The sequence below is a fragment of the Tribolium madens genome, unplaced genomic scaffold (assembly GCF_015345945.1).
Source record: "Tribolium madens isolate multiple individuals breed KSU strain unplaced genomic scaffold, Tmad_KSU_1.1 Scaffold_91;HRSCAF=231;Tcas5.2_LG7, whole genome shotgun sequence".
Lineage (NCBI taxonomy): Eukaryota > Metazoa > Arthropoda > Insecta > Coleoptera > Tenebrionidae > Tribolium > Tribolium madens.
Genome location: NW_025401063.1, coordinates 18,416,165 through 18,426,881, shown reverse-complemented (window position 1 = coordinate 18,426,881; position 10,717 = coordinate 18,416,165). Strand labels below are relative to the sequence as shown.

The 10,717-nt window shown below is 31.2% G+C and overlaps 1 protein-coding gene across 1 annotated transcript; it reads right to left on the bottom strand.

Moving 5' to 3' along the window:
* Window positions 1–1,026: 1,026 nt before the first annotated feature.
* LOC123010869 (angiotensin-converting enzyme-like) lies at window positions 1,027–10,328 on the bottom strand. Its single transcript, XM_044408037.1, has 8 exons — window positions 10,241–10,328; window positions 6,535–6,805; window positions 6,197–6,477; window positions 3,918–4,222; window positions 3,728–3,873; window positions 3,574–3,682; window positions 1,852–2,366; window positions 1,027–1,195 (listed from the first exon to the last, which is right to left on the bottom strand). Exons 1-8 carry the CDS (start codon window positions 10,326–10,328, stop codon window positions 1,027–1,029), a joined length of 1,884 nt encoding a protein of 627 aa, XP_044263972.1.
* Between the last annotated feature and the right edge of the window lie 389 nt (window positions 10,329–10,717).

Here is a 10,717-nt window from a genome sequence, read left to right as displayed (position 1 = left end):
TCACAAATTTGGAATTCATTAATGTTGTAAATACAATTTTGAATTATTTTCACTATTATTTTCAGCTTGGGTTTTATTTCTTGTTGGTTACTAAAAATGATGATACAAATCTATACAATAGTTGTTTCTGTGTCAAAAATTGTGACATTTTGTGGATTCTAAATTCCTTTTTTTGTATACGATCCCGAAAACAGCTGTTTTAGGGACTCATTTGATTCTCTAAAATGAGTCTTTTCCGGACTTAATAAAATAGTACGCAAAACGGTTATTTTAGATACTCAGTGCGGACTAAAAAATAAAATTGGTTACTATGATAACGAATTTTTTTTAATTAGTAAGAGGTGTGAATTCGTGTTTTGGGAGCTTTAACAAAAAAATCTTGTCTGCACCAAGTACGCAAAAGGTTTAAGATGACTCCTCTCATTAAAGACTCGGCTCCTACGTCGCCTCGTCATTAAATACGATTCGTCCCCTAAAACCCTATTTTGCGTACTTGATACATAAATAGCTATTAATTAAAAACTACTAGAATTTTTACTGTGAAACTGATAGTTAATTGCGGTATTTTGTATTCTTGACGCATTCTCTTCTGAGTAAATGTACAAAAAAATGGAATAAATTTGTAATTATTGAAGATTGAAGTTATTGTGCGCAATAGGAAATCGTGCCCACTTTTCTGTAGCCTTTTCTACATCTTATTTACAAATATTTATGCTGCTTACAGCATACGACGCGCATTATTACCCGCATTTGTAGCGAACTCTACACAATGCACTTAGCTAAAATGTTATTTTTATTTATATCTAATATTGATGATGCACATAATTTTCTTATCAAGTTTGCAGCTAACATATGAAATAATCGACAAAAAATGCTCTTAAACTTTCATATTCCCATCAAAATTTCCTGAGGTGCGCACAATTCACCTACGCTACCCTATATTTTATCATTTTTAAATAGAAATCGAAGTAGAAGTACTAGGTAGAGGAACTAGTTTTAATACACATAGCATTTGCAACAGTTTATTTATGAGTACCAACCGACATACACATTATTTGATTCCACATACTTGTTTAGCCATGTGTAAACTGGTTTATAATACTCTAGAAGTGGTTTTGCGGAGATATGCGGAGTTCCACTAACTATCAAAAGCGCTTCCGGCCAACGAATACTCGCACCTTTTTCCATCATTTCCCTGAAAAAGTAGTGTAAACCAATTAGCTGAATACTACCAGGTGAATAAAAAGTATGGAACGAAGCGTTTTTCTCGTAAACTAACCACTTTACAAAAAAAAATAATTAGTGTAGCGTAAAGTCCAATTAAAATGTGACCATTTATCAAGAATAACATTTTTCGAAATTTCTTTTAGTTTTCGGGTTTTAGAAAAAAAATTTTTTTTTTAAATGGCAACCCACCATGATAATTTTTTTAATTAAAGATTATGATCTAAAAATGACCTTTAATTAAATAAAATTGTTTTTAGCCAGTACTTTTTTTTAAATTAATTGTTAAAGTTGCGTTGCGAGCTCATCACGAAGATTTTCCGAACTTAACCGAAGTGGTTGTTTCATGCTTTTCATCATGGGAGAGCGCTGATTTCTATGCAGGTGCTTTGGGGTGGTTTCGAATGGACTAAAAATAGAAGAAAATGATTTGTTTTTACATTTTTTGATCCATCCGGAACCAGAACTCGAAAACTAAAAAAAATTTCGAAAAATGTTATTCTTGATAAATGGTCACATTTTAATTGGACTTTACGCTACACTAGTTATTTTTTTATAAAGTGGTTAGTTTACGAGAAAAACGCTTCGTTCCATACTTTTTATGCACCTGGTATAAATTTTACGTACATGAACTTTTTCCCCACATCCTTTGATCCGTAAATATCACAATTATGCAACGGCAAGTAAGACTGCTCTGATACATCTTGAATTTTTCCATACAAAGATAATTCACACAAACTTCGAAACAACTGCATTTGGATAATACCACTCAAGAAATATCGTATATACGGGGTGTTGTCAGGAATGTGAAACTTGGCTCCGGCATCAAAGAGTTCAGGATTACGTTTCTCAGGAGGGACAATTCCTCTAAACGTTTTGGTTAAATGCCAGTAATAGTCATTCCATTGATCATAAGTTACGGAACCTTTGAAAATGTCCCAACGATATTTGTCTAGAATGAGCGAAAATGGTATTTCAGGAATTTTTGATAATGCTTGATAGAAAAGAAGAAAAAGTGCTGTACTGTTGTCTAGCAATTGATCGTCAGTGATAATACTGAGACGGTGAAGATGTTGCGGAGTCATTACACCGTGCATTATGGCGTCTCCAATACTCTCGTGGAATGCTGTGGTGGTACCGTCCTAAAAGTTGACGTGATTCAGATAAAAACAGAAGAATTAGATATGCCATATACAGGGTGTTTGGTCCAAGTCGTTCGAGCCGATAACACCTAAACTTACTTGTTTTTTTCAAAAACTAAATTTTCAAATAATACTATTCATTTGTCGTTTTCTTAGTAAATGTATCAAATTTTTTTGGCATATCCAGTGTAGCCGGAAATGCTACTAAATTTAGTTTTTCGAATGGAACATCCATGTTTTTTTGCTCGAAACAATAATAATTGGCATGAAAAATACGGTAAACCACTATTTATTACATTTTACTTTACATAATGTTCCAGAAAATAATTTAAATTTTTGAATTTTATTGCAAATTTTGCAACGTAGGCGGATTTTACTTGTCAAGGTATCCATGCAAAAAGCAATATGCTTGGATACCGTTTAATTGTTAGTTTGACAAAGCCTAATTTGTGAATAAATCTTATTGAGATCTTTAATAATGGATGATATTAATTACGACGAATTGGTAGATAAGCTTGAAGTGTTTTTTAAGTGCAATAAAAATAGAGCGGAAGCTGAAAAACAGTATAGGGAAAAATACTCAAATAGAGTTCATCCATATCGTTGGAAATTTAGTCGAATTGAAAAACAACTGAGACGAGTAGGTTCGCTTCTTAAAACTAAAAAAAAAAACTGTGGTTCTTTGTGAAGAACAAGAAAATAGAAATCTGAATGTTCTGTTATCAGTCGAAGAAAATCCAAGAGTTTCCATAAGAGAACTCGCTCATCAACTGACAAATTAGATTTGTCAAACCAACAATTAAACTGTATCCAAGCATTTTTTTTAATTCACACTTTTCCTTTAAAATTAAAAATCGGGCTACGCGACCAATTTCCTTATGAAATTCTAAGATTTAAGACGTTTCTTGATTGCATTGTGTTACGCAAAATGTAATAGATAGTGGTTTACAGTATTTTTCATGTCAATTATTATTGTTTGGAGAAAAAAAAACCATAGGTGTTCCATTTGAAAAACTAAATTTGGTAGCATTTCCGGCAACACCGAATGTGCTAAAAAAATTTAATACATTTATTAAGAAGGCCAAGAATGAATATTATTACTTAAATATTTACTTTTTGAAAAAATGAAGTAAGTTTAGGTGTTATCAGCCGGGGCGTCTAGAACCGAACACCCTGTATTTCCGTATTTAATTTTCTTCTGTTATACCTGGAAAATTGCGGGTTGATCCTGATAGGCCATATAATATTCAATATGACCCATTTCATGATGTATAACATAGAAATCGTCCATTGAAACTTTACCACACATCAACATCCTAAAATCGAAACATAATCTCTCAACGGCAAAGATTGTTAAATACCTGTAATCATTTCTGCTGAATAAATTTGCAGCTGTTCCGTGACACAATGTTGTATTTTCATTTTCTTCAAAAATAGAATATTTCCAAAATTTTTGGGTCATTTTAGGGAAATTCAAGGATCTGTAAAAATCTTCAGCTTCTAAAACCTATTTTTAATTTAATTTACAAGTGAGATAAATTTCAAAATCACCATTTCTTCAATAGTAAGATTCTTTTTGCGAAGGCTTGTATCCAAATCAATCTTGTTTTGGGTAACTGGAAACATTTCAAGTAAAGACGTCCAATCTTGACCCCACATATTTCCCAACAAGTGTATCGGAATTGGGCCTTTTGGATCAATTTGAGATGGTCCATATTTTTGTAAGAGTTTATGTCTTACGACCGCATGAAGAAGCATGTAAAGAGGCTTCACTTCTTTGTATAAATCAAACACAAACTTTTCTAATTGAGGCGTCTCGAGTTCCTCGCGCCAGACTTCTCCAATGTTGTTATATCCTTAACATACCATAAACGAATGTTTGAATACAATACAAGGTGATTCTTTTAGGGCTTACATTAGAAACATTTTAACTTCTAATGCAGATAAGAATTTGAAATTTTATACACAACACAAATCGACCACTCTAAGTTCAATTAAATTATTTTCAAAATGCCTGAACTTCCGGAACTTCGAGAAATTGGCGCTAACTTTAAAATTTTAAATGGTAACCACTTATTTTTACTGCATTTTTGAATTCTTCTCTTCAAACTGAGTAGAATATACCTAGTTGTTAGTACTTATCTGTCATAGTTTTTAACATACGTCAATTTTTTGGTCAAAATTTGCAGAAGTACATTTAAAACGTCACAGCTTTTGAACCCTTTGCGATAAGAATAACTTTTTTCGCATTCGATAATCAAAGGTTCGATGAGTTTTCTAAAATTTTCAAAATTGTCAACTATCAAATTGCAAAGCTAATATGATTTTTTGAGAATAATAATTAACAAACAGCTATAACTCAGTTTTTTCAAATAAAATGATTTTCTCAACGGCAATCGAAAGTACATCGATTTGTAGAAGGACTTTTATCAACATGTCCTATACCCATCTCTTACAGTTTCTGAAATAATCACAAAAAACGTGTTTTTGTTTTTTATTTTTATAGTTAATCACGTAGGCTTTGGAAAATGGTCAATACGTATTAAAGATTTAGTCTACACAACACCCATTCGGAATTACCAAGAATTGAGGCAAGGAATGAGACGGCATTTAATAATCTTCAACCAAATGAATTAATGGAAGCCACTCAATCAGTTCACCATCGAATTTTGAACTGTTCGAAAATGGTAAAGATATCGAACAATTGTATTAATTATGGCATATCTTTATTGTATTTTTCCAAAACCTACGTAATTAACTATAAAAATAAAAAAACAAAAACATGTTTGTCGTGATCATTTCAAAAATTGTGAGAGATAGGTATAGGACATGTTGATAAAAGTCCTTCTACAAATTGATGTACTTTTGATTGCCGTTGAGAAAATAGTCATTTCATTAAAAAAAAAAAACTGAGTTATAGCTGTTTGTTAATAATCATTTTCAAAAAATCATACTAGCCTTGCGATTTGACAGTTGACAATTTTAAAAATTCTAGAAAACTCTTCGAACCTTTGGTTATCGAATGCAAGAAAAATTATTCACTTATCGCAAAAGATTCAAGGACTGTGATGTTTTAAATGAACCTCTACAAATGAAAATTTTGACCAAAAAATTGACATATGTCAAAAACTATGACAGATAAGTACTAACAACTAGGTACATTACTCAGTTTAAAGAGCAGAATTTAAAAATGTAATAAAAATAAGTAGTTATTCTAAATTTCAAAGTTGGCGACAATTTCTCGTAGTTACGGAAGTTCAGCCATTTTAGAAATAATTTATTTGAACTCAGACTGGTTATTTGGGCTGTGTACAAAATTTCAAATTCCTATCTGCATTAGAAGTTAATAAGTTGCTAATGTAGGCCCTAAAAGAATCACCTTGTATAAAATCAATAGGATAAATTAGAGTAGTCTACTGAGTACTAAGGAGTGATAAAAACCTAAACAAAAATTTCATCAAAAAAATTAGGAAAAAAACATACTGTCATAAAATTGGTATAGCACCCTTAGGTCGCTAAAACGTTTGAGAAATAATGGTTCACGCGTCAGATTAAACCGATTAAAAAGCTCTGTGTCAAGTAGTTTTCGAGATTTCGACATATTCTGAGCATTTCTCGGCATTGAGCTTAAAAAAGTATCTCAATTTTTCAGGTGTCCGGAAAGTTCCGAAGCTCCGGAAGTTTTAGATTTTCTTACTTTCCATTTCCGATTGAGTTTTTTGTAATTTTGTTTAGAATTAAGCAAACTCTGAACTAATTGACTAATAATACAGGGAAACAAACTATAATTTTAAAACAGTTTAATTCAGAGTATTAAAAGGTGCTTTTACCATTATTTTTGGCCGCCTCATTTTGATAATTCACAGCTAATCTGAATTTGTCTTTAAGTCTCGGACCCATCGAATCATGCCAGTTCATCCAAATCCACTTCAGCTGTTGGGGATCCAAATCAGTTCTTTTCATAATCCGTTCCAATTCTGGCTCTCCATACAAACAATCTCCATTTTTGGGAAAATCAGGAGCAGTTTTATTAACCTTAGCAGGAAATCCAGTTAAACAGACTTGATCATTAAACTCTTGCGCCATCTTTCCTAGTACTTCCAAATATTCTCTGCAAGAAACGAACTGTCTTGCGCTTGTTTAAATTACGACTTGAAATAACACTCACAGAGCCATTTCATCGGTGAATTTCGGTCCTCTGCACAAGAGATAAATCTTCCTTCTCTGTTCCGGCGTTATCCATTCGTGTCTAATTGTCGATTCACACACGTTGTTTTTCCACCTGTTTCTCACTTTTCCTAGTTGTCTCGCTTGTCGTGAGGTTTTCTCGTCGGGAAATGTAGACAGCTTCCAGGTCAAATGGGCTGCCAATGAATTGAACTGGGATAAATCAGAATCGACGTTATTCAGCCACTTCTCGATCTTGTACTGGTATTCAACTGAAATAATTTTATTTCGAGCAAAGGCTTTTAATTTAATTTGTAATCTTTGTTTATGTTGCTTGCTTAATTTTTTTTTTGAGGAGGTAAAGTATACAAGACGAATATTAATGTAAAAATGTTGGTGTTTTCGTTTCTACAATTTATTTAATTTTTAAGTTATTTAGCTGTGTAAATAAATAAGAGATCTGAAGTCTTAAATTTTCCTTGCATGAAATAACCGCGTAATCAGATGTATTGCTTGTTAGTTAAGTTTGTTTTATGGAGAAGTTTAGTTTTTTTTCATAAATCTATTTATTTTTCTTTATCTACTCAATTGATAAACAAATCCAGAAAGTTTCATTAAATGCATAATTCAATTTAAACAACTTTGTGATTAGTACAATGTGAGACTTCAATTTTGTGTCTCTGTTCAATTGTCATGGACGCATCCGTTATTTTACTAAAAATAACACTATTAGATAATGATAACAAGTCAAAACCATATTAAAGTATGTCGTTTAAATGTGTGGATAAGATAAACTGCTCCACAAAAGCTAAGGAAGTGTGCAATAATTACAATAATTAATTAAAGTAATAAATTATTAAAAAATAAATTGCTAATTAATTAAAAGTGAAATAAAGGCAGATATCTTTTTACTTTTTTGTTTTTGCTGGATTCCATAATGCTCAGAAGAGAAAAATTTGTTTGTTGTAAAAATAATGCGACTAAAGGGGAACATGTTTTAGTTTGTTGCTAAAGCGGCAGATAGCGCGGAATTTATATTTCTATTTTCTTAACTATTCACATTTTTTATAATTGGAAAAAAGTTTCGGACATAAAATATTATTTGAAAACTCGCCAACGTAACACTTTTTTAATTTTTGTTTTTTTTTTTGAAAAAAATATTAAAAATATTTTTCAAAATTTTTGAAAAAACAAGGTAGAAAAGTGTTTTTATTTTTGAAATTCGATAACGGGAAAGTGATCAAAACGCGAATTTTGTATCGTCTTTTTGATGTTCCGTCGCGCCGCATTTTTTGCCCTACCCTCTTATACCAAATTTGACATGTGACAATGAAAAAAATCTGGAGTGAAGATCACACGATTAGGGCTTCAGCAGGTGATAACAACATTGTTGATGATGATTTTGGGGAACCAATAATTGGTCACAATATTGCGTAAGTAAATTTTTTCTCTTAGAAAAAAGCTAGAAAAAATAAAACGTTACCTACTAGAAACGACCAAGAAGACTATGGAGAAAACTGCAAACAACCCGATTTGAATTCAAGTATTCTCAAAAAAGAAATTAGAGATTTTGTAGCAAGTTTGAATGTAACAGAAGAGAAAAGAGACTTTATCGAAAACGCCACTAGGGAACAAAATGGATCTGACAGTTGGTTTAATGAAAGAAAGTATAGAATCACCGCCTCGAAAATAGGAAAAATAATTAAAAGAAGAAAAACCAGTTCTTGGGCTCCCTTAGTTCGATCGTTTCTATACAGAGTGTCCCAAGTTTTAGGGCCCGCCGCAAAAATAAATATTTCTAATTAATTTAAAAAAAATTGCTAGTGCAAACGAGAGAGGATTATATAGACTTCAATTTGATGCTTTAATATTGTTCAAAATTTAAAAAGCAAATTTGGAAAAAAAATTAATTGGAATCTTTTCCACATGATAAAATTGCTTGATTTTTTCTAATGGTCACTATGAAAATTGGATAATGTAAAAGTTGATAGATTTTGGGTAATTAACATTTTAATATTGAAAAGTGGGAATTCTGGAAATTTATGGCCAAGTTTGGGATGATGTGCTGCTAATGCATTGACAATAGAGTGGAGGCTTCACAATAGAGCTTGGGTACATCATAAATGTCATTACGGAACTTTTTCTTCTCTCAAGAAATTCTGGCCTGATCACTAATTACCGCAAACCCTCTCATAAATTATTCCAAGTTACAGATTTTCAATATTAAAATGTTAATTATTCAAAACCTAACAACTTTATCGTTATTCTATTTTCACAAATACCACAGACAAAATTAAAAGAATTTTATCATGTAGAAAATATTTCAGTTTTCTTTTCCTTCCAGTGTTCTTTTTTTGCAAAAAGTAAAACCATCGAAGAAGCCATAAGAGATAGACCTCGTTTTTGTCTAGACAAAAACAATAAATTGAAAAAACAACACGATTATTATTACCAACTCAACTCAATTACGGGTCACCCATTAAAATAATTGTGATTTTATTTTATGGGCATAACAAAATATTTCTATTGATCACATTTTTCCGGATCCCAAGTTATGAGAAAAAAATTTACCCAAGATAAAATATTTTTACCAAAAGGTAAATACTAGGCTATGCAAGTCAATGAAAATAAGGAAAACAGAAAAAGAATAGAAAAAAAATAGCGTTTTATTGATTTCAAGTTTGTTTACATTGAAAAAAGTTTTGACATTTAATAATAATCTAATAATAATTTTTTCAGTTTTTTGGTCACATTCACTATTTTTTGTTATTGTCACGTGACAGAATGTTAAAAAATATTTATTTTTCCTATATTAATTGAAAGATTAATTTAAAAATTCGTTAAGATAAACACAAAATTCAGATCAAAATTAACAATAAAAAATTATGGCAAGTATGCTCCATGGCATCGTCGTACTAGCCCTTTTTACACTTGCTGAGTGTTTTTTCTTTGTTGCAAGTGTTCTCTTGTGTTAATTACCTCACGATATACCAACTATTAAAAAAAAACAGAAATACAGCTTATTCGAGTCGGGACTCCTTGGAGGACATTTTAAAGAGCTGACATCAGAGATTACAATTACAATTTTTACTGATTAAATTCTAGTTTATGTTTATATTTTTAATATTAATGCTTTAAATGAAAAAAACATGTATTGTCGAAGACATTTCAAATGTGAGTGGAAGAGCAGAAAGACTTCAAAGCGAAACATCATTCTCGAGATAATATCGAAATGTAATTACTTCTGCTGCAGTAGTTAATTATTATTATCAATTTATCAATTATATGGTTTTGTAATTAGCTTCGAAACTCAAACGACATAAACTCATTACCTAATAACTCTTGAAATGAAAGTGGGTAGGAAGAATAGCAATATCAAAAATCCACTTTGAAGTGAACTTCAAGAAAATAAATTTAACGATTTCATCTAGGTGTCTAAATTGATAAAATAAGCAAATTTTACGTAAAATGTGTATTTATCTTAGATATCTAACAGGTACGTGAAAAAAAAACAAAAGTTTACGATTAAATAAATACAAATAATTAAATTAAAAAGTCTTGGTAGTATTATTTCTTATATTTATATGTGGGGATTTTTTTACTAATAATAAATTTGAAAGAATCTTAATTATTTGACTTTGCATTACAATTATTTCCCTTTGAAACTGGTATTTATTGCTTCATTGCCCTTCACACCGATCAATTACCTTTTTCCATATCCCCGGAGGTTTGTTGAAACCTTTGTCCCCATACACCCCACCCACAAAACACAGTAATTAAACACATAACCCACATTTTCATAGAGGAATTGCTCGCAATTTCGTTCGTAACTAAAGAGATTTTCTAATTTTCCTCCTTATACACGTGAACAACGACCATGCGCAGCAAAATCACTCGACATTTTTCCGTAATTTTCCATTAAAATTTTTTAATACGGTTAAAAAAACAGAGAGTGTTGGAACACTTCCTTACTTGGTAACTAAGATTAAGTATTAACTTTGTGAGAAGAAACTGGAAAGAGCTTTCGAGAGCTTAATTGCAGCAAAAGTTACTCGGATTAGTGTTTGATGTTTGCGTTTTGCGTGTTTGGAAAAAGTGGATTCACACTTCAACAAAACGAGGAATCATTTTGATTTCATTCTTTTATTTGTAATGCGACAACTGATTATGCATTATCAAAGTGA